We start from the raw sequence: 23,808 nt of genomic DNA on the forward strand, positions 1-23,808 counted from the left end.
CCCCTCTTAACACTTCAGAAATGGCAATTATACTAATTGGCAAATATCATATAGTCTTTACGCAGAACGTTGTAACTTGCCCTTCTTTTTGTAAGCAGACAAATAAATAAATAACAATCATACAAAAATGCTCGAAATTGTTTGTTTTTTATCTGCGTATAATCTTTGTTTCAGTTATCCGATTTGTGTTTTCCTCTCCCTTGTCTCATTTTTCTTTTAACGAAAAAAAATGTGTACGAACTCAACGGTAAATTTACAGTTTGAATATTGGAAACATAAAATAAAATAAATATAATTGTAACATACAAATTAATTAATAGAAAAATCATAAAACAAAAAAGAAAACAAAAATGAAATCATGAAATAGCAGTTAAAGTTTACTTTGTGTTTTGACTCGTTCGTTTTCAAACATAGTAATCTCACCATCCGTCTCGATATTCTTAGTCAATGAGCAAGATGTAATCTCCCTCATTACATCCTCAAGAATCACACAGATCTTCTCAAGATAGTCATACGTCACTTTTTTATGGACTGGCAAGTATATCACGTGATCAGATATATACTGAGCCTCAATTGGAGGAGACGATATGCTGTGATCAACGTCAGGAGAATTGGGGTGTGGCTCAAGACAAGGGCGTGGCTTAAGACAAGTCAGTTGAGTTGCTCCTCGGTAGCCATCAATGCCACGCCTATTTAACTCCTTCAGGACTCTTTCTGGATCATCCTGAAAAAAGGGAAGCGAAAATAATTAGTTGTGTAACAGCTGCATCGGGAATGATACTAAACGATGTGCGGATAAACCCAAACCCTTTTCAAACTTAAACATATAGAATGAAGTCCAGAATTCTCTCTGTTGAAATATCAGTGGACTACAAATTTGATTTTAAGACTGGAGCCCCTCTTTATCTAATATTAACAAAGCGGGGGGGGGGGGCAAAGATTGTGCCGAGGTGGGGCAGAGGAGAACACTGGTGCTGGTTTAATTTGAGGACTGAGATACTCTTCAAGCGACTCCTGTAATTAAGCCATTTTAAGAGACCGACGAATTTATTTATTTTTCTGTGAAGTGAATAAACTGAAGGAGCTTTCACCATTAGACCTACTAACCCTTAGCCCCGCCCCTTAGAAGATCCTTAGCCCCGCCCCTAAGAAGATCCTTACCACAATCAAAGGAAACAACCAGTAGTTCCTAATCTCTGCTTTCTTTCCAACAATCTTTGCATCTTTAGGAAGTCGATTCGTGACGTAGTCACATTTCTTTATTCCATCCTCAAACTTCTTTTCATCAAAGTTTTGAAACCTGAAAAAATAACAAAGATTGGTAATTTGAATAATTAATCACTACAGATCCATAATTTTAATTAATTAATTTGGAGAGTTTCTTTACTTCCTAAAATATGGTTTCAAGTTGTTTTCCTTATCAGAAACCCCTAATAGAACGTTAAATAAAATGTATATATTAAATTTAGCGCAATTATTGTTTAGCATTGTTTAGGATTCCCACCTTCTTAGCATCATGCCTAATAAAGCCGTAGAAGGCTGAAGACGAAGCAACTTCAAATCGCTCATAGGAAATGCTCTCAGCATCGAAATCACCAACTTATGATGGTCCCATCCCATCATCTGGAAGACATTCAGTAAGAATTTCATTCTTAAAGGAGAGTTCAGGCCAACAATCCCCAAGAAACAATTCAAGATCTTCTTGAAGTAGGCAGTTCTGCTCTGAATAAGATACCTGTTATGTAATAGATTCATTTTTTGAAATAAAGACCGGTCTCTGATTCTGACGATTGCACCACCAAAAGCTGTACTCGTTTTAATGCTGCCAAAACTAAACAATGATAAATCTGCCTTGGGATGTCCAACTTTCTTAAGACCGCAGAAAGCTTGGGCGCAGTCTTCCAGAACAGTCAGATTATGTTCCTTGCAAATGTCGATAGCATCATCAATTGCAGACCACCGGCCGTAGATATGTGCAAGCAGAACAGCTACTGTCTTGTCATTTATCAATTCTTGTAGAATGTTTAATTTAGGTGCGAGAGTTTCTGAGGTAACGTCTAGTGGAACAACGGTGAGACCGTGGATTTCAGCAATTTCCTTCATTTGAGGGATGTTAATGGCGGTCATGATCAACTCCGAGTCGGGTGGGTAGTTCTGAGCTTGAAGGAAGAGATCGAACGCTGACCGGACGCAAAGACAAGGTAGGATAAAACGGTTTGGTTGGTTGGCGGGGTTCCATGTTCGACTGAGATTGGAAATACTTTCATCTCGATGGTTGTCAGATCTTGTGAGATACTTCATTGATGACAAGACGTCTCTCCATGTTGCATCTTAGGACAAAAATAAGACAATAATAGTCATAGGTAGGAATTTTAAACTTTGCACGGTGGAAATACGATATAGTAAATGTTTGAGCTAACAATAATGATAGTCTCTATCAGTTGGGGTGGTTCAACAGTTAAAACCAAGGGTTCAAACCAACGGTTCTTTTCAGAACCACCCCAACTCATTATTAGAGATTATTATTACATGCTACCGCAAACCTTTACCATCAAATAGAAGCAGGATGAATGGTGTTTCCCGTATAGAGAACAAGTAAAAAACCACAAGGGGAAACTGACTGGGTACATGTTGAAATTTGTTTGGGTTAACAAAGACAAATTAACCAAAGCTGGACTTGCACCTAGCGACCTCTGGATTAATTTGCATGTTGGCGGTCTGCTTTGTTGGGCTGCCAGTCAGAGGCCATTCAACGTAACCGCTGTATAGCAAGGGAACGCACCCAAGGTTACCCATATCGTCTTGGTTTAGCCTAATTTTATTTTAGAGATTACAGAATATATTTTTTTACAAAACAAGTTTCACTCGGACGAAATTATCCAAGCAGACGCTAGTACGGGATAACTAGTCAGATCCCTTGCTGCAGAATATTCCAGTACTCATAAATAAAGCGCACAGGAAACTCGACATAGAAAGTGAACGCACGACCTGTACAATATGTATATTTAAGTATCTACGATAAGACAATTTCACCCTTTTGTTTAGCTCCTAGCTACCGGGCAATCTCGGTGGTCTAATTTGTAAGACATCTCCTCTAAATCGGCAAAGGTCGTGGGTTTGAATCCCACCCGAGTAACATGCCTGTGATATTTTGTGTTTCACAACTCGGGAAAGTACTGAGTATGCAGTGCTTATACACACACATCAGTAAGCGTATCCACCTACATGATTGTCTCCCGTGGTATGATGGCAAATGATGTATTGATTACTTACCAATTATTAAACATGGATACGGTACAGCAAGAGGGTATGACGCCTTCTTAGGTTCCATATCAAGATAACTCTTGGCTGAATAACATCGGCTTCAATTCCCACTCTCCAATCAGTCGAACCCGTCAGCAGAGTCTCCTGAAAGCAAAATGATCATTAAATAAACGCCTGTCAAATCCAATCAAGTTATTGATCAATCCGGTATGACAAAACACATGTTTGTTGTTCTTTATTTACATATCATGAAGCACCCACTACCGTGTGAATAGAATCGACTCAGTTTATACACATTATTCATGATCTCTGGTCTGTTCATGGAGCTGAGCATATGATTATAAATTATGAATTGAACTATGGGGTGAGAAAGTGCCCTATGTATACCACTCGGCAAACTGCATCAGAATGACGTCCACTCGGTATGTAATCTCAGACGACCTATAGCCTATAGACATTGATTTTCATTATAATAATTAAAGGAACACGTTGCCTTGGATCGGTCGAGTTGGTCTTTGAAAAGCGTTTGTAACCGTTTTTTATAAAATGCATATGGGTAGAAAGATGTTGTAAAAGTAGAATACAATGATCCACACAAACATGCCTCGAAATTGCGTGGTTTTCCTTTTACCTTGTCGACTAACACGTCGGCCATTTATGGGGGTCAAAATTTTGACTCCCATAAATGGCCGACCATGTTAGTTCGCACAGTAGAAGGAAAACCACGCAATTTTGAGGCAAACTTGTGTGGATCAATGTATTCTACTTTTAAAACATCTTTCCAACCATATGCATTTTATAAAAAACGGTTACAAACGCTTTTGTTTTGACCAACTCGTCCGATCCAAGGCAACGTGTTCCTTTAAAGGCATCGGACACGTTTGGTAATTTTCATGGACCTGTTTTCTCACTAAGTGAATCACAGCATATGCATAAAACAGCAACTCTGTGAACGTTTAAGCTCCATTGGTCATCGAATTTGCAGGAAAATATTGAAAGAAATGACACCCTTGATGCATTACTGTGTGTGCTTTCAGATGCATAATAAAAGGCTTCAGCTGAAGTCTTTCCTTATATGAGTGAGAAATTACCTCTTTCTTAAAAAAACTACACTACTTCAGAGGGAGCAGTTTCTTACAAGGTTGTATAACAGCTATCCATTGCTCGTTACTATAAGTAAGTTTTTATGCTAACAATTATTTTGAGTGTTGACCAATATTTAAGCCTGTACATACATTACCTTGAAGTGTTTCCTTCGACGTGGATATTGAGTGATTATTTACACAGGTAATCGATATAAAAACACTGGTGATGTGTGTAGCTACTTAATGAATATATTGACTAATTAATATGACGAGCTGTTAGAATTGATTGGCGGTGATTAAACATAATTACCAGTGGGGGAAATAATTGGTATGGCTCTCTTACGTATGGTTATTGTACACTGGATGGGTATGATTCGCAGTGCAAAATACCCAGAGATTCCTTCACTGTGACAGCAATGAATAATTTACAATTTTCTGTGTTACATTTGCACACACATTCCTAACCTGTATTTACGATCTTAATATCCTGCCTCTACAACCAGTGACTAAAAATACCCAAATATCTCAGACTCCTTCCCTTTGTATGTGTTGTATTTGAGGATAATGTTTGTTATGATGCCATACATCAAATTCATGTGAATGTGTTAAATCATTGACTAACAAACCATTATCTAAGATCCCATTCAAGACTTGCAGGTTACGTCTGATCTACACTGCATTGCTAATCATTTCAAACAGTCCCGTACCTGATCCTGTATTGCCATTTCTAAATGATGTCTTCTCAGTAAATATAAACATTCTTATGACTCACCCAAATAGTATTTACTCTGATGTATTCTATGCATAGCTCCAAGTCAAATCAGGAATGTAGGTACATCCAACCGGGCTAGGCGTTGGAGCTATGCCCAGATGACCTGGGTATGCCTTGAAACACTGTAGTCTATAAAATCAAGCTTGCATTCAATTCCTCCCATTATGAATGCAATATTGAAGTTATGGCCAGATGACCTGGGTATGTCTTGAAACACTGTAGTCTATAAAATCAAGCTTGTATTTAACTCCTCCCTTAATACAACAATTTTCTTTAGTAATTCAATTTTTAAACGACCTTGCTCTGGTAGCTTTACTAAAGCCGGGGCCAGTCGCATCATCTATAGAGGCATAATTGATGCCCTCCAATTGCAGTCTCTGTATTGTATTAGGTTCTAGTACTAACGATTAATGTTCATTGGTTGCCAGGGGATGGGAGGGGCGTGGGGGTGGTGGTAAAGCACAGAGCCGTTTATTGGGAGAGATTACGACAACTCGCGATTAGAAGCCATTTTGTTCCACAAGAAACGCATGGGCGAACGCGGGGTGCCAGACTAGTCTGTCCAGTGGGTTGTGCTGCATTTGGAGACAACATGGCGTCCAGCTACCACGTGATCAAAGGAAACTGCCCCCCCCCCCCATGTCGCAACGCTCTCAATACACAGCTCTGGTAAAGCATAGTGTTTACTGGTTGTGGGATGGACGGGGTGTGGGGTGGGGCGTCTATCCATTGACAAAGTTGTAGCAAACACGGGGGGGGGGGGGCTGTACTACAGGAAGGGTAACAGGGGGCGCCATGTTACGATGGATTATAAAGGACGAGTTATTACAGAACATTGTGGTTTTCTTTCATTTACTTTTCATTTTCATTTGTTAATTATTTGTTTTGGGATTTAATTGGGGAATTTAGGCCTATAAGTTTTGTTTCCTTGTAATGCTTTTCATTTTGCTGTTCAGCGCTTTGAGGAATGCCAATTCATATTGCGCTATATAAATACTGTTTTATTATTATTATTAATTTCACAGGTAAAAAAGCAAAGTACAAAAAAAACACATCGGAAATAATATTATGATGTATTTTCAGTAGTTTCTTTTTGATTGTGCTTTATTAATTTTGTCTGTATTGCATTTATTCAAAATGAATTTCCTCCATGGTAGGACCAATAAAAATTGAATTGAATTAAATTGAATTGAATTGAGAGAATACAGAAAAGTAGCACCTCTGATGGATTTCAAAAAGAGTAAACTGAATTACTGTCAAGTTAATCTCCTGATGCCACAATTTAAGAAACGGACAATATTCAAAGTACATTCTTTTATAATGGAATATACATTTTGTATGTTTTACACAATAATTTCTTTTAGTGCTGGCAATAATAGGAGACTTTTGGGACGCTTGGTGGCAGCAGACTTCTGCTAAATTCCATTGTTCTCTGTAATGTGCGCATTGTAGGTCTGCTGCTACCTAGCGTGCCAAAGTCTCCCATTGCGACGTTATGCAACCTGAAGTGTCAACTAAACCTTGACGATCCCTCAAAGAAAGTTAAAATAGAGGCTTATTAAAAGCCTACACTCCCCCTTCCTGACACGGCCAAACATTTCCATTGTTTCATTTGTCCTTCAATAGAGCTTTGGCTGAAATTAATTGAAATCTATTAAAGGAACACGTTGCCTTGGATCGGTCGAGTTGGTCCTTGAAAAGCGTCCTGTAACAGTTTTTTATAAAATCGGTATGGTTAGAAAGATGTTGTAAAAGTAGAATACAATGATCTACACAAATATCCCTCGAAATTGCTTGGTTTTCTTTTTACCTCGTCCAGTAACACGATCGGCCATTTATGGGAGTCAAATTTTTGACTCCCATAAATGGCCGACCGTGTTAGTTCGCGACGTATAATGAAAACCGAGCAATTTTGAGTGATACTTGTGTGGATAATTATATTCTACTTTGTAAACATCTTTCATAACCATATGCATTTCATAACAAACGGTTTCAAACGCTTTTTATAGACCAACTCGTCCGATCCATGGCAACGTGTTCCTTTAAGCTAGCGGCAGCCGCACTGACTATAGCACCTCTTCGTTAATTGGTTCTGATGGTAATTGCCAGGTTCTCAACCTATTAGCAAATTGACAAGCCAGCAACCTCGACTCTGTTTTTAATACGTCGCTTAAGAACCCCCGCTCACCTTTTCTGGCTCAGAAAGGTTCCCATGGTTTCTTTTGTCATCCTGTCATGGAGTATTTTGCTAAACTAATTGAAATCGTTTAGGTTGGTGACAACCAGACACGGCTTCGGCACCTTTGATAACCAAATCTGTCGGTAGTGAAGGTCACGTTTTCAAGTCCAGTGGCTCTACCGCCAAGAAATTAGAAAACGTGCGCCCTGATGCACCACTCTCCTTCTTAACCCTGCAACAATCAATACTTAGGAAATCACGTGCTAAATGGGTAGTTTCAAATGGCCATCCTGCTGTACAAACCGCGGCCATTTTGAAAAAAAAATAAATATTGCAGCTTCCGGTATTCGCGCATGCGCATTTTCTCCAAGTGTAAGCCAGTGTGATGTTATAATGGTTGCTATTGACACCGCACTCTTTTCCTGAGGCAACTGAGAGCGTAGCTATCCTAAACAGATCAGATAAAGGAAATCGCTTGCACGCTTCGTGTTTGTGTATTGCGAATGACTGTTTCTTTGATCTTATAGTGACTTCTAGTGGAATCAACGGTGAAGCCAATTTCGTCTAGTATGGTTTCCCTTATTCTGGCACTCACTTTGGCCGTGATTTTCTACGTCCTTCCCCTGAATGGAGAGATGTGTTCTACAATGACCTCTGCAGTTGATGGGGACAACTTGTCAGCTTTACAGAAAAGAGCATTCTCCAATTTTAGATCAAGCTGTCGAAGAGAGTCACCCAAACATAGTAAGTCATGTTTTCTTTCATTTCTTTGTCCAAAATATCATAAATATATTTAATACAGAAACACAACAAGATTAATGACTACTAAATTGCAGTTTCCTCAGGTCGACCTTGCGTCAACAAAAAAACAGTCGGCGACTGAACTTTTAGGATGACACTGCGACTGAGCTAAGACCGCGATTATTTACGACCTGAGCGTAACTGCGATGATTTTAAGCCAATCTGAAACAGTCGCCGCTCGAGAAAATAAAAATAACAGTCGCAAGAGTAGATCAATTTCAATTTGTACGACGTGATCCCGACGGTCGGGAACCAGTCGCAGGCGCACGATTTCTCAGTTGTTGTGAACTGAGCATACTTTGGTCTGCGCGTTGCCGACGGTTTGTTGCGGGCGCAAGAAAATCGTAGGTCGACCTGAGGCCGGCTTTAAAATGTACACAGTGTGTTACGAACGTCGTTTTTCAGTTTGTATGCTAACAATAACTTTGAACAAACCAACAGTGTCAAGTGCCCTCAACTACCCCTTCATTTCAGGGACAACATCCAAGAGGCCTTCGTTCTGCCCTCAAAATAACACTCATCGGTTTAGAGGTCGCATGGAGCTTCAGCTCCCGATGACGTCACCCTTTCGACTAGCGTTTACAATTACGGAGGATGAACCATACCTGTATCTTTCCCCGAGTGGTCCTGGAACCGACAACGATTATTACCGATACCGTGAGTAAACGTGACTCTCATCAAAACATTTACAACATAACGATAATAATAATTTGAAATAAAATAAATAATTACATAAATACACACAAACAGCGACCAAACTTGGGCAACCGTAGCGCTCCAAAGACTTATCCAAACACAATATCAACCTCTACCCTCGCAGGTACCCATTATATACCCATGTGGGAAGAGAAGCATTGTAAAGTATCTTGCTCAGGGACACACGTGTCACGACCGGGATTCGAACCCACACTCTGACTTGTCCACCATAATTTGAAATCGATTGAACACTAATAATAATTGATGATATTGTTATAGAAGTTTAACTATACTTTGATACAGGTTTGCAAGATGACTACGTTGACATCTCCTATTGGGCATCTGGCTCCCAAGTAAACTCTCGGCATGAGCATGGCGTGAACTGCATCGGGGTACCAGTCATAATCACGTACGATAACGTTCGCTTTGAGATGAGGACACCAGAGTATACTTTAACCTTTGACACCGAATCTCAAAATCACACCAGTATGTTTGTTACTTTTGCAGGCCACGTTCAATTGAATTTCACTGAGCCATGTATCAATGACTTCGATCCATTGTTCAAATGAAGGTCTTAGGAACAAATGACAGACAATCAAAGTGAAGCTACATTTGCCTAGCGCCCTCAACGTTTCATTAAATCAAAGTAATGCTATTTCCTCGAGTTTGCCACTTTTTCAATCATCTTTACATAATATTAAGGCAAAAGTGTTTGTTTATATTTTAATATAGCTGTAAATATATTGTAAAAGAATAAAACAACAATATAATATTGGAACAACTCGCAACCCATTGTTTAACAAAAGCATGGGAAAGTGAATAACTACAGCAAATGTGTGACATGTGATTTAAGCTTACAAAATGTATTTCTTTAAAAATGTATTGACTCGAATGTTGTATCTGTTTCGTTACTGAAACTTAGGTTTCCAGTTTGCATTTTGCCACTTTGAACTTTGAACATTTTTATGTAGGATAACCATTAAATGTTAATTGAATTAACCTTACTTGATATTTTTAAAGGCAGTGGACACCATTGGTAATTGTCAAAGACCAATCTTCTCACTTGGTGTATCTCAAAATATGCATAACATAACAAACCTGTGGAAGTTTGAGCTCAATTGGTCGTCGAAGTTGCGAGATAATAATAAAAGAAAAAAACACCCTTGTCACACGAAATTATGTGCTTTTACAGTCCACCCGCAGAACACTCGATTTAATGAGCCTCCTTTGTCATTTATCTGCGCGAGTAGGCGTGAATTTTCATGCGTGACCTCGGTTTGAATAATAATAATTAGTACAAAGGGCTTCTGAAATTCAGTCTTTTTCGGCCTTTTCTGTACCAGTAAATTGAGACAAAGAGCATATCTGTCGTTATGTATTAAAAAACCGCAGAACACTCGATTTAATGAGCCTCCTTTGTCATTTATCTGCGCGAGTAGGCGTGAATTTTCATGCGTGACCTCGGTTTGAATAATAATAATTAGTACAAAGGGCTTCTGAAATTCAGTCTTTTTCGGCCTTTTCTGTACCAGTAAATTGAGACAAAGAGCATATCTGTCGTTATGTATTAAAAAAATCGGTGCAACTCAATTTTTAAATAGAGAAATTTGTACGTGAAAAATGGCTTCAAAAACGGAGAAAACAAGTCACCAGAACACGGCAAATTTTCCCGTTATGAACGTCGGCAACAGTCCCCAATTAGTATGTATGGATAGATTATTTCATATTCTACCTGGAAATGTTAAAAGCGAGACCGAATCGTTCCTAGTCCAGTCAGGATACAGCAATTTCCACCGTTAATCCAAATCTCACATTACGAAAAAGTCAACTATTAGACAGAATGGTTTTCTTGCACGGGTGATTGGCTGATGATGACATCATCGACTGATAGGGCAGCAAGCTGTTTTTCGTTGGCATGGTACCTTGACAACCAAGCCTAAGTTAGTCAATAACAAAAGCGCCCGTCTATACCATGCGCTGAATGCATTTTTCCAGGTAGAATATGAAATAATCTATGCATACATACTAATACATACACTGAGCATCTCAATGTGTTGATTTGAACCACGTGCTATGTGCCTGTCTTTTGTTTGAACACAATTCCACAAAATACCCGTTTGAAACGAAACTGCTTCTTACATTTCCAATTTCCAGTCTGTCAAAAGTCTTTGTTTTCCTACACATTTATACCCTACGGTAAATATCATCAAGACCAGTCATCATTGCCTCTGTGAGTTATCAATCAGTGATATGACGTAGAGGGCGGTAGATTCAACGGCTGGCCGACGGAAGGAAAAGTGCTTTACAGCTATGCCAATCATTGAACGTGAATTATCGATGATTCAGATTTGTAACTTGTTTGCAAAGTGCGATACAAGTGATTATAATACAACGGATACAACCTAATACAACCTAACTACCTATGACGTCACAGTTTGTTTACTATTGGTAAACTATTGTGTCTCTGCACATCTTTTGGAAATGCAGTACCCAGTCAAAGCCTTTAAAGGGAAGGTATACGTTTGATAATTACTCTGAAAATGAATGGTAACAAAAACCTTTGGTATGAAGCTTACAGTAGTCTTTTATAGAATAAAACAATAAGAGAAACATTTCACTTTGAAGTAATGTGGTTTTGTACAAAGACAATAGTTGTTAAGCTCAAACAAATTTAATCTGAGAAACGTTACCGCGTAACGCTTCCCAGATTGTGCATTCCTGTTGGGGATTATTTTTCCCGTGTGGACATTTTTATATTTTTTGTTAAGTATTTTAGAAATACGAGTATTAGTAACAGTTGAGATGCAGATGTTCATTTTGCTAAAAAAGGATGCAGTTTTGTTTGTACTTGTTTATGCCTCTGAAGAAGGTCCGGTTTGGATCGAAAACTAAATGCCCTCTCCTCAAATTAATTTATATCATATTATTGTTTTTAAAGAAAATCGTATTTTATCATAATTCACAGTGCTCGATACATATGTAGAGCTATAATACATTAAAAATAAAAGCTAATCAAACTTTGTCATATCTTTCTTCTGGACATACTGTTTGGTACCACAGGGCACTCGTCAGCAGAATGACAAAAATAGAATATTACATTGATGTATTACAAATAAATATGTAGGCCCATGAATAAATATTTGATATGAGTCCAAATTATTTGTTTATGCAAGCAAAACTTCCCCAGAGTTGAGAGAATTCTTACTGGCAATATTCCGTAGCTTGATTGACCTTTTAGTAAACACTTGATAAACGATTAAGGATTGGACAAGTTCATAGCGTCTGTATTTACACGTTCATATGGTATTCATATTTACCATAAGTTATGATCATAATATGATCTGCAGATAACATTATTCGTTGCCATGATGTCAAGCTAGCTAGTACCTGAATTATTTTATATGTTTTCATCACACACACCCCTACCAGTCAAAGTCAATAAATACAAAATCCAGAGGTGAAATTCGAGAACCCTTTGACCAGTGCTTTATGAACGAAATCGACACCAAGCCTTTTATTGCATGGAGACACACGTATTGCTGCAGGCTGCGTTCACATTGCATACTAAACTAGACACTGTCATATCAAACCTACAGTACGGTCATGTCAACCCAACACACCAAGTAAATAAACTACCCAGTCAACTCAACAGCTAAACTAAAAGACTAATATTAGATGAATTAAATTTTTGAGAAGTCGAAGGATTCAAGATGACGAATTTGACGCAGGTGGAGCTTACTGAGAAGGAAAAGTTGGACGAGGAACGAGGCGGTGTTTTTGTGAGTTTCTCGGCCGTGTTATTCACTGGTTTGACGGTAGTGATTGTCATTGTAGCGACAGGGCTTCTCGTTGGATTTTTACCGGAAAAACATTGTGACGAGATAAGGTATTTAATTATTTCGGTTTGTTCTAGTCTGAGTTGCTGCTGTTTTTGTTTTGTTTTAACAATAATTGTTTAAAAACTTTAACAATATGTTGTGGTCACGTCAGTATTCCGGAGATCGTTGTAGAAATCTTACGTTTACAAACATGTACATACGAAAAATGATAAATGTGTCATTAAATCACAGCACAAGAATAAGTAAATAAATAAACATTGTTTAAATATAAGAACATTTTTAAAGGGTGGGAATTGAACCAACGCCCAACAAAATGCTGGGCAGTGAAGTTATGTCATGTGAATGTTCAGTATCGGTCTTAGTAATTCCCTGACTCCAAAATAAATGTAAGTTAAAAACAAAGTTGTTTTAAAAGACCTTGAGCACAAAGTTGAACATAAAACAAATAATAATGAGATACAGATCGAGGCCAAGGGAGATGTTCAATAGCACGGGCTGTAGCTTATAACAATATATATTCATCAAAAGGCGGTACATGAAGAGATCTAAGCAAACAGTATAATTATTTGACATGGTAAATGCAAACAGCAAACTGCACCAAACTTGGGACTCAACTGCATGTATTAAGTATTCTTATAATTAATCATAATGGATGATACAGCTTTCCAATAACAGCAGAAATAACCCAATTACCAATCCATAATTAAAAAACTATGTTTTCAATATTTGACTCATAATGGTAATGTAGCAGAAAATGCCTATGAGCTGAAAGTGAACTATGCCATTTTAACGCGCAGGATTTTGTGACAATTGTTTTTAAAACATGATGTTTATATCTTCATTTTAAACTATCTTGTCATGTTTTGAATAAAACATGCGCTCCTTAAATTAGCACTTCTTTCTTTTGTCGATCAAGCACAATCAATTATTATTTGTTATCAAAACGTGTTTAGAACTAAATGGAGAAAGACCTATTTTGACAAAATGTTACGACAATTTACGTAATCAGCAACGATGACAGAATAATTGTTAAAAGGAAAACAAAATGTGGCACTTTATAGACTAACTGATCATTGTTTAAATATTTGCACGAACTTTTGTAGAAAAACTACGTTCTCGGATGCAATGAAGAAAAAATACTTAAACCAAGGTTTATAAACATGAGTCAGTGCTGTAGTGTGACAAAACCCACGACCAATCAGTCCAAAATAAGGATGTAACCATCAACTAACAATTTAATTTCATTCCCACAACCAATTCATCAGCCCAACAGCCTTGCCAACGGAACCAACCACCACCAAAGATCCAAACACCATTTGGGACTCCCCAAGACTTCCGGAGACACTTCGACCTCTTCATTATAACTTAAAGATGACACCCGACCTGGAAAACTTCACATTCGACGGTCAGATATCTGTGACATTCCTCTGCGAAAAAGCAACTGATTTACTTGTCCTTAACAGCAACAACTTAGAGATTCAGAAAGAGACTGCGAGTATTAATGGTTTTTTTGGTGGCAGAAGTGGGATAGCAAGCATCTTACGTCTTACCGTGGACCCAACAAACCAATACCTGAACGTCCTGTTTGATGATAACCTTGTGGAGAACACACAGTATGAATTCTCCATCGGTTTTCGAGGGGTTTTAAATGACAACATCAAGGGATTTTATAGAAGTTCCTACAAACATCCTGATGGTGGCACAAGGTAAAAACATTTAATCACAATATCTAATAATTTATAATAGAACCACCACTAATCGTGGGTAACTTAACAATTCCTACCTTCAGCTCCCCTGAGTTATTTTCACTAAAAATAATTGTTCTCCTTGAAGCCCCATACCAAGAGTGGCTTTTAGCCTTGTTTGGAGTGGCTTTGCATACAAAAACAAAATTGTCAAAGGCAAAGCCAACCTGTTTCCAGTCATCAAAATTGGATGTGATTTCATGAGAAGTAAACATAACCTAGCTTGGCGTTTAAATACATGCTGTAACAGCCCCTCAAATAACACTATGCTGCAATGAAGTGTAATACTCACTGATTAATATAACCTTAACACTGAGTTAGTCTTTGCTCCAGCCAATTAACCTGCGTGCCCTTGGAGTTAACTTTAGAGTCAAAGGTCAACATATTCACATGAAGCTCAGAGGTGATCTTAGATTGCGTTTAGACTGCTTAGGGAATCACTGACATGATTTTTCTTAACGCCGCAGGTGGTTGGCTGTGACGTTTTTCTCTCCTACTAATGCACGAATGGCATTCCCGTGTTTTGATGATCCTGGCCTTAAAGGTAAGGTTGGTCATGCCGTGATAAGCTCTGTTTCGCCCCGAGCTGGTTGTGGCTATTGCCCCCCACCCCAACTCAGAGTCGCCCATGATAAAACAAACAAAAACAACATTTAGTTTTGCGCTATTCCAGAGGTTGCAAAGAGCTACAAGTACAAAGCTTTATGTAGTGGCCCTACCCTTATTTAGATTCAAGCAGTTGGCTGGAAATACTGCTTCACAAGTTATGCTTAGTGCATTTGAGCGGGTTACTAGTCCCATGTGAAATTGATTTGAGGTGGTATCTATATTCTGGTAATCAGGTTTGAGGTCAGCTAGTTATTCTGTGGTCTTGGACTTTAGAAAGATTGCTCCTTGTTCAGGTCAAAGTAAATGCTTCCTGTATGGCCCTTGCCTAGGTGTGTCTCTTATGGGTTGACTAACATAACATTACTTTAATGTTTCTGTGTTTTGTGAACATCGTGGAAAATGAATTGAATTGAACCTAACTAAACATAACACTTTATGCAGTTTCGAATTGAAAACTGTTTAGCTAAACACATTGTGTGCTCTTACAAAAACAATGTTTCGTTTAGTGTTACGATAAACGGACAATTCATATTAATTTATGAATTATAATAATTGTGATTTAAAGTAACATAAATGATTTTGAACTTTTCCTTTAAGCAAACTTCACGCTGACCATCGTTCACGCCGAAGAATACACAGCCCTGGGAAATATGCCGGCAGAGAGCGCCATCAACGGCCCAGATGGACTAGTTACTACTCAATTCGCTACGTCACCAAAGATCTCCACATACTTAGTGTGCTTTGCTGTGTTGGATTTCCCTTTCATTGAGATGACGTCAAAAAATAACATTACAGTAAGAAAGAGATATTTGTTTCTTCATTAAAGTAAGAATGGGAGATTTTATTTTTCATTTGAAACAATTTTCGTCTTTCATAGCCATTTTAAAATTTCGCTATTAAACGAGCAACACATTCTTTCAAAGAGAGCATCAGAGAGAGGGGTCACACCTTAAACCATCGGGGAAAAAAGGAAAAGAAAAGAAAAAACTTTCGGGGGCCTCTTGTCAACAAAATACTTTCACGGAAGATAATATTATTTTGTTAAATATCAAAATTCTGTTCCAGCAAGATACAAAGTTGTATTACTAGAATACATAAGGTCGACTTTGTACAACACCCTTAAGAAAGGCTGAAATGATAAAGTAAGCGTTTTCGAGATTTTATAATGTGTGTTTCCCTTGTATATATTACTTAGTTTTTCTTGTAAGTTTAATTTCAAAAGTTCAATTATGTACGAACAAAAATATGATTTAGCATGTCAATCAAGTCGTGATCAGAATTACAGTTGGTGTTATAGATGGGTTTAGCTTTAAAAATTGTATTTGCCATTTGATAAAAAGTGTGCGCAGAGCTACGAGACAAAAATCCGAAAATCTCTGTGACAGAAGCTTAACAATTCCCTGTTTTCTGATAATTTATTCTTCTTCTGATAGATACGAGGTTGGGCAAGGCCAGATGCGATGGACTCCCTAGAATTTGGATTAAACATGACAGCGGAGACTTTAGATTTCTACATCCAGCACATTGGAGTTGGGTTTCCACTGCCGAAGATAGGTATATATTGATATTATATCTTGTATTCTGTATCCATACTTAGCTATTATATTCATCTAATAATCTTATGTGGTTAAGATTTATAGGCGTTTTACATGTGGTATTTTCTAGGGCAAATGGCCATTATAAAAACACGAAATTTACCGATTATGATTTCTTTCCATAGTCTTTGCAAAGCTTAGTATAAATCGTCTATTACTATTTTCTGGTAATGAAACAAGAATTAATCACTGTAAAATTTGCGGACAGCAGCCGGGTGTGACGTCATCACAAGAGGTATACGCCCGGACAAAACTACCCACCCCCAAGAATATCTGATTCGCGAAAGCTCTATTTGTGTTTGTTGGTTTTTTCTGTACGTTTCAACTTGTCGGGTTTAACTCATTAAGCCAAGTTTTGTTTTATGGAGACTTAAAACAGTGAGATTTCAGGCATTAATAAGGAACCAATACTTATCTTGTTTCAGATGTTGTAGCGGTTCCAAACTTTGAGGCAAATGCAATGGAGAACTGGGGTTTAATCACGTACAGGGAAACCGCTTTACTTAATAAGGAAGATTCTACATCAGAAAGTAGACGCGAGAGTCAAGGCTTCACCATTGCGCATGAGATGGGACACCAGGTTAGTCAGTTATGAATATTCATCTATTATGCAAATCGATTGACTATCAGTATCAGTTACCATTATCAAGGATTCACCATTGCGCACGATATGGGACACCAGGTTAGTCAGTTATGAATATTCATCTACTATGCAAATCGATTGACTATCAGTATCAGTTACCATTATCAAGGATTCACCATTGCGCACGATATGGGACACCAGGTTAGTCAGTTATGAATATTCATCTATTATGCAAATCGATTGAGTATCAGTTTACCATTATCAAGGATTGACCATTGCGCATGAGATGGGACACCAGGTTAGTCAGCTATGAATATTCATTTATTATGCAAAGCGATATCACTGTCAAGGTTTCAACTTTGCGCATAAGATAGGACACCAGGTTAGTCAGCTATGAATATTCATGTTTAATATGTCAATAGTTATTTACTGCCAGTCTTTATTATTAGTTATTAATAGCATTTGAGAAAGTCTTTTCTGAGGTCGTCAAACCGCGGGGCCAGTTAACGAGTTTGGTATAATTCAACTCATGCAATCTTTAAAAGTAAAGCATAAAGGGTAGAACTTTTCACTCCACAAAGACATTGAAGTCGATTATTCAACATAAATTGGAAAAAAATTAGAAAATAATTGGTTTGCAAATCAATGGTAGAAGCTGTTGAGATGCAAATTGAACCTACAATTGAATAATGAAATTCTTTTTGCTTGAATATCAGCCCCGATTCAAAATCTTCTGAATATATTTTTAATTCATGAGGAATTTGTAGTTATAACAAACTTCCCTCTTACTCAAATGAAACGAACGTTGTAATTGTTAAAGGGGTGCGATCTTTGAGCTATTACTTCCAATAAGCTTTGCACTCTCTTGTTTTCTCTCGTTTTCTTCGATCTTTCTTCTTCTTTGCGTTTCGAACTCTCTTTCGATGTATACTCCGAGCAGCAAACTTTTCACTCCAATCCATCTCTTGAGTTGCCCGCATGGTGGCGCTCTTAGAGAATTCCGTGATCAGTTTAGCGCTAGTTCTTCGTCTTTTCAGATCTTCAGCGTACTGCATTTCTTCGTAGACCTGGAATCTTTTTTTCTTCTTTTGCCCGATTATTTCCAATCGTCGAACTTCTGCAAGCTGTGCATCAAAATAAAATATGGTTATTTTGTTTTCTATGTGATGTCAATCATGAGCATTGTTCCTTTTGCCCTCGGTTTGATTCCTTCAAATACAAAGAGTTAGGATAGTTCTTACTCAATAGTCCTAGGAGATGTTGAAAACTTAAGGCTAGTCCTAAGTTAGGACGAGGTGCTTGGAGATAAGACTAGTCTTAACTCCTTGTGAAATCCACCCACGTATGTGTAACCCATTACATCTTCCCACTTCGCTCTATCGTACATGTAATTCGATCTAGTACCAACGATTTGATATAGTACCTTTTGCGCATACGATAAACAAGCTTTTTATGCAGACTCGGTTGTTTAAAGGCAGTGGACACTATTGATAATTACTCAAAATAATTATTAGCATAAAACCCACTTGGTAACGAGTAATGAGGAGAGGTTGATAATATAAAGCATTGTGAGAAACAGCTCCCTCTGAAGTGGAGTAGTTTTCGAGAAAGAAGTAATTTCAACAAACTTGATTTCAAGACCTCAAATTTTCACAAGTTTGTTTCAATATTTTATGCATATGTTGAGATATTACAATTACCAATAGTGTCCATTGTTTTTAAAGGAAGGTAAATGATACAATTTTCATCAAATTAAGCTTAGCTCATCAAGTTGGACTATTTTCTGTGGACTTGTGATATGCTCCTCAATCAATACTTACATCTTTCCGTTCCTTTGCTCTCAACATCTTATCATCAGTCTTAGCTCTACCAAGAGTACACATGCTACTCAGTGTAGGAATCAGGGGACAAATCTCACGATTCTGGCTTGGGAAAATATATGAAACGCCCCCAATAGTAATCCTAGGTTCAAAAAGGATCCCTGAAAATTGACATCAAAGAAGAAATGTTTAAAGGATACATTTTGATAATATTGGTCATCATGATACAACGACTCAAGGCACTCAAATAAAACTTACTCAAGTTGGTAGTAAATTTTGAATTAAAAAAGGCTGGTGCCTTGTTTGATTCAAAGAGTATTATGTATGTAAAGAAGGTGTGATCAGGACCCAAATTCTTAGAGCTGCTTAGCAACTGATTTTGTGCCTAATGTGCGATTTCCATCTCACAATGCTGCTGACCATAAGCACGCGAAAAGGCTTCCGGTGCTTACCGCACGAAAATAAATGACGTCACAATGCAAAGCCATGGTAAACGAGCAATATGGCTGCCTAATAATTTGTTTACTAACCATTCCTGTGATGATACGCTTACACCAATAGCAAATCATACACATAATAAAGACATAAATGGATTACCTGCTTCGTGTAGCTCGCCAAGTATTTCTGCTGTATCTCGCTTATTCTTTCTGAACACGTCACGTGATTGTTTTAAAGGTGGCAACTCACGTGACTTTATCTTCTCCAACGTCACAGATTCAGCTGATCGTGTTTGTGACGGTGGACTATCCAAACATTTGAATATAATTCTATCTGTGAAACAAATATTATAAAATATTTCTTAGTCTACAATTCCAAACCAATCAGTGTATAAATCTAATTATTAGAAGTAAAAATAATGTTTAGGCACTGGACACCTGTGGTAATTGTCAAAGACAAGTATTATCTACTCGGTGTATCCCAACATTTGTATTTAATTAATAACATGTGAAAGTTTCGGCTGAATTGGTCGTCCACCAAGTTGCAATAGAATAATTTAAATAATAAAGGGCTTCAGGTCTGTTATTATTTTTGAGTGAGAAATTACCTCTTTCTCTAAAACTACATTACTTCAGAGGGAGTCGTTGCTCACATTGTTTTACACAATCAACAGCTCCCCACTGCTCGTTGCCAAGTAAGTTTTTATGCTATAATTATTTTGAGTATTACCAATAGTGTCCAATTTGTCTTTAAATTTGTCAAATTCCTTTGATTGTGTTGAGAAATTTTGATAATTTTACCATCAAAACCTTCACACAACATTTTTTTGTTCCTGTCGAAATAGTTGATTAAAGATTTAGAGTTGGGGTAATTATATACCTGTAGATGATGTTGATATCTTGCCACCAGTGACACTCATGCTTCTGGTACTCTCATCTACACGTTCATTATCACTGTCATCACTAGTCTTCTCTCCAGTCTCATCTTTGTCTTGATTATTGTTGTTGTTATTGACTAACGTCTTGGCAATGGAACGCTGTTCTTTAGCTCCATGTTTCTTGGGTTGAGTCGTTGCGTCATTTAGAGCAGACTGGTCGATTGTTACAGATACAGCATTCTTTGAGATTTCAGTTTTCTCTGACGACACGTGATTGGTTAGAATAGCTGAAAGAGGTTCGAGCACGTGAGTGATTGCGTCATTAGACTGTGATGTTGTGACGTCATCAAATATCTTGCTGCCGCAAGCTGGTGCCGCCTTCAAAACAAAACACACAAGTTCTATGTCATTCCATAATGTGAACTAAATTTATCTATATAAAAAGCCAGTCTAGCTTCTTATCCAAACTAATTGATTACCAGACACAACTACAATGGGTTGTTTTTACATTTTTTACAAAAAGTGTTCCGTAAGTTAGTTTCCCATTATCGTCAAATCAAATATTTGTGTCACCATGGTGTTATTTCATGTCAATCTTACAAAGCGAAACAATACAAAAAAAACCTAAAACATGGAAAAGTAAACCGAGAGAAAAAAAACCCAACCATTATGATGTAGAAAAGTTAAAGTTTAAATCCAAGGAAATATTAACAGTTGAAATCACTATTAGTTTATGATATAACGCAGGAGTGTGGAACTGTGGACTAATGGTAAACTATACCGTTTAATGATCTTGATGTTGCAACTATTTTTAATATTTGGCTACTACATACCTGACTCTTCTGGTTCTTTTTGCTGGTTATTCTTCCCAGACGTCCTGCACGAGTTGTGTTCGGATTTACCTTCATGTTGTTTTTGTTTTTATTCAATGAAACCGGTCATTGAGGTGACCACGTCCATTTGCTTCGTGAATGTCAGTGTGATGAAACGTCGTCTGTTTTTGCTGCTCAACCCACAACATGATCCACATCGCCATGGTGTTAAGCACATACACACAATTTTGGTGCGTTAACATTTCTCTTTATGACGCGACGAAGGAGTTGTGGTAGCGCTGCGCAACAGTATTTTACGCGTGCGTACACTGACCAACACGTCACAATCAAAATCCGTGATGAAACGCGCAGCGCAGTTCAAGGGTTCACGTCGTCGCCCATACGCGCACGCTCTTTAGTTTTCCACCATGCGTGCAGTTGGAATTTGCTTTTGTTTTAGGTAGGCCCACTTCTAACTAGTTTATTTTAACAGCAAACAGAAAGTAACAAATAAAAATGAATCTTCAGAAGTCAGATAACACAATGTTTTGCCTGCACCAATGTAGAACATCTTACTATATTTTCTATTAGTATTACTTGTCATCCCCAAATTATTTTATTCTTAACCTAAGATGGAATTTTCTACGCTGAATATGTTATTGTTGTGGCCATTTTCCAAAATGGCCGCCAGTGCGGTCATGTGACTCTTTCAAGGTGGCTTTCAATTTTAAAACAAAGTCATGGTTCACTCTTCATGGTTCACTCTGTCCACTTTCCATACTTGTCCGTCATACACAATAATGTGTTCTGCAAATGCACATATTGATCCTTACTAATAATACAACATGATCGCATTATTATCTTTGATTAACCATTGATGATTCATCTTTCTCTCGTTGTAGTATTTTGGTAACTTGGTAACTCAGGAATGGTGGGAGTATATGATCTTAAAGGAAGGAGGAGCATCTTATCTTGGGCTAACGAGTCTTCAAGTTGTTCAACCTACTTGGGAATACGTAAGACATTCATTGACTAACATATCATAGTCTCAGTTTATGGTAGTGTTTCATCTATATCAGGCAAGCGATATCCGCTGAATGCTTTAAATTAATTCCGAAATTATGTGCTAATAAAGTTTAGCTTTAGTCTCATATCAACAAAGAAAACAGTTTTTAAATGACAGTTTGGCGGGTGTTTTGTTCTAAAAAAAAGTGTGCTCGTAGGTGTAGCTTTCTTTAAATGAAAGTTACTGCACTATAAAGAACACAAAGTGACGTGATTCATCAGATGGCAGAGTTAACTCTGATTATGTTATTATATCTTTGTCAGGACGATTTGTTTGTGATAAATGAAGTGACTCCGGCTATGGCTAGTGATGCACAGATTAATGCTAGACCAATACAGAAAGAAGTCTCGACTCCGGCTGAGATAGCCGGAGGATTCGGATCCAGCTCTTACGACAAGGTATGTACATTTATGATTTAAAAAATGGCTATGTCACACGAGACAAAATTGCAGGCAACCAGGGCCATGGCAACCGCTATGAGAAAGGGCATTCACACTTGAGTATTCAAGCTCTTGGGGGTGTTATCTAATACTGCAGAGGTTCCATATAACTTGTAAGATCCTTAGTCGGTTTTCTCTATTAGTAACCAACATACATTATTTTCTTGTAATTTGTTGCCAGTCACCAGCAGTACTGCGCATGTGTGAACACGTCATAGGAAAGCCGACATTCAAAAAAGGACTCACGGTAAGCCGTTCTATTTTCGTCACAGTCATTTTAACATCACGTGTTTAATTTTACAACTATTTCATCAGAAGTTTCTCATTGACATCGTGGGCTATTTAGGCCAGGGTCTCATATTGGTAAAAAAAATAAAGAAGTTTGAATAAGAACAATTAAAATACAAAGGAAGGACAGAGAACAGCTGGAAACCCGAAATATTGCCCAAAAGAAACAAAGTTCCCGTCTCAAGGCTCTCCTCTCCAGTTGCTCTTCAAAGATAAATGACTTTATTAGGTTGTACTATTACTTTATGTTGTATTGCCTTAAAACACAGAAATACATGACAAGATACGCCTTTGGAACTGCAACAAACGATGATTTTTGGGAGTGCTTGCAAGAGGTAAGTCTACAAATAATGCTTCATATAATACACCATCCAAACATGAATATTTATGAACTGATTGTCTCATTCATATAGGCAGTAAACAAAGATTGGTTGCTAGACATCAATGTGAATGACTTCATGCATTCAAGGGTACTACGTCATCATTCCAATATGAATATTCAATATCTCATTGTTTTACTCTCACTTAGGCAGTTAACGAAGATGGGTCGCTAGATATCAATGTTAATGACTTCATGCACTCATGGGTACTTCAATCAGGATTCCCAGTTGTAAATCTCACGAGAAACTACGAGATTACAGATGAGATCTCATTCACTGCCGAACAAAGCCGATTCCTACTGAACCAGGATGAGACAGACGATGCAAAGTAAGTTTATAAACCGCGCCACCCAGAAGCCAATACATGGTTGTGTTTTATAGCTCTTGGTTGTGTTCAGTATTGCCAAATGACCATATTACACATCTCGTCAACCGTGTCATTGCAGAACACGATCACTCAGCAATCAAAACAATGAATAAACAACAGTGATACTAATAATTATTTGTTGTTGTGTTTTT

General features: G+C 37.7%; 4 protein-coding genes across 5 annotated transcripts in view; 2 read left to right on the forward strand and 2 right to left on the reverse strand.

Moving 5' to 3' along the window:
• The window catches only part of LOC139947094 (uncharacterized), a 24,472-nt gene continuing 664 nt past the window's right edge, over positions 1 to 23,808 (reverse strand). The window contains exons 2-5 of the mRNA XM_071944932.1: positions 3,274 to 3,408; positions 1,505 to 2,330; positions 1,162 to 1,300; positions 1 to 724 (exon numbers count right to left, since the gene is read on the reverse strand). Coding sequence (XP_071801033.1) covers positions 371 to 724; positions 1,162 to 1,300; positions 1,505 to 2,330; positions 3,274 to 3,331 — 1,377 coding nt within the window. The 5' untranslated portion in view covers positions 3,332 to 3,408 and the 3' untranslated portion in view covers positions 1 to 370. The remainder of the gene's footprint in view (positions 725 to 1,161; positions 1,301 to 1,504; positions 2,331 to 3,273; positions 3,409 to 23,808) is intronic.
• LOC139947267 (uncharacterized) lies at positions 4,348 to 10,080 on the forward strand. Of its 2 annotated transcripts, none has more exons than XM_071945155.1 (4): positions 4,348 to 4,440; positions 7,828 to 8,044; positions 8,576 to 8,758; positions 9,101 to 10,080. In XM_071945155.1, exons 2-4 carry the CDS (start codon positions 7,870 to 7,872, stop codon positions 9,364 to 9,366), a joined length of 624 nt encoding a protein of 207 aa, XP_071801256.1. In that variant the 5' UTR covers positions 4,348 to 4,440; positions 7,828 to 7,869; the 3' UTR covers positions 9,367 to 10,080. The 2 variants fall into 2 exon arrangements, with proteins under 2 accessions (XP_071801256.1, XP_071801257.1); XM_071945156.1 differs by having other exon boundaries at positions 4,349 to 4,405.
• Positions 12,283 to 23,808, forward strand: part of LOC139947093 (aminopeptidase N-like) — a 19,956-nt gene continuing 8,430 nt past the window's right edge. The window contains exons 1-11 of the mRNA XM_071944931.1: positions 12,283 to 12,683; positions 13,902 to 14,342; positions 14,849 to 14,925; positions 15,588 to 15,784; positions 16,424 to 16,544; positions 17,011 to 17,165; positions 22,018 to 22,131; positions 22,445 to 22,579; positions 22,803 to 22,868; positions 23,179 to 23,244; positions 23,439 to 23,617. Coding sequence (XP_071801032.1) covers positions 12,508 to 12,683; positions 13,902 to 14,342; positions 14,849 to 14,925; positions 15,588 to 15,784; positions 16,424 to 16,544; positions 17,011 to 17,165; positions 22,018 to 22,131; positions 22,445 to 22,579; positions 22,803 to 22,868; positions 23,179 to 23,244; positions 23,439 to 23,617 — 1,727 coding nt within the window. The 5' untranslated portion in view covers positions 12,283 to 12,507. The remainder of the gene's footprint in view (positions 12,684 to 13,901; positions 14,343 to 14,848; positions 14,926 to 15,587; positions 15,785 to 16,423; positions 16,545 to 17,010; positions 17,166 to 22,017; positions 22,132 to 22,444; positions 22,580 to 22,802; positions 22,869 to 23,178; positions 23,245 to 23,438; positions 23,618 to 23,808) is intronic.
• On the reverse strand, positions 17,556 to 21,361 carry LOC139947095 (uncharacterized). The gene is made up of 5 exons (XM_071944933.1): positions 21,137 to 21,361; positions 20,306 to 20,681; positions 19,586 to 19,759; positions 18,989 to 19,149; positions 17,556 to 18,292 (listed from the first exon to the last, which is right to left on the reverse strand). Exons 1-5 carry the CDS (start codon positions 21,209 to 21,211, stop codon positions 18,008 to 18,010), a joined length of 1,071 nt encoding a protein of 356 aa, XP_071801034.1. The 5' UTR covers positions 21,212 to 21,361; the 3' UTR covers positions 17,556 to 18,007.

The sequence above is a fragment of the Asterias amurensis genome, chromosome 14, assembly GCF_032118995.1.
Source record: "Asterias amurensis chromosome 14, ASM3211899v1".
Classification (NCBI taxonomy): domain Eukaryota; kingdom Metazoa; phylum Echinodermata; class Asteroidea; order Forcipulatida; family Asteriidae; genus Asterias; species Asterias amurensis.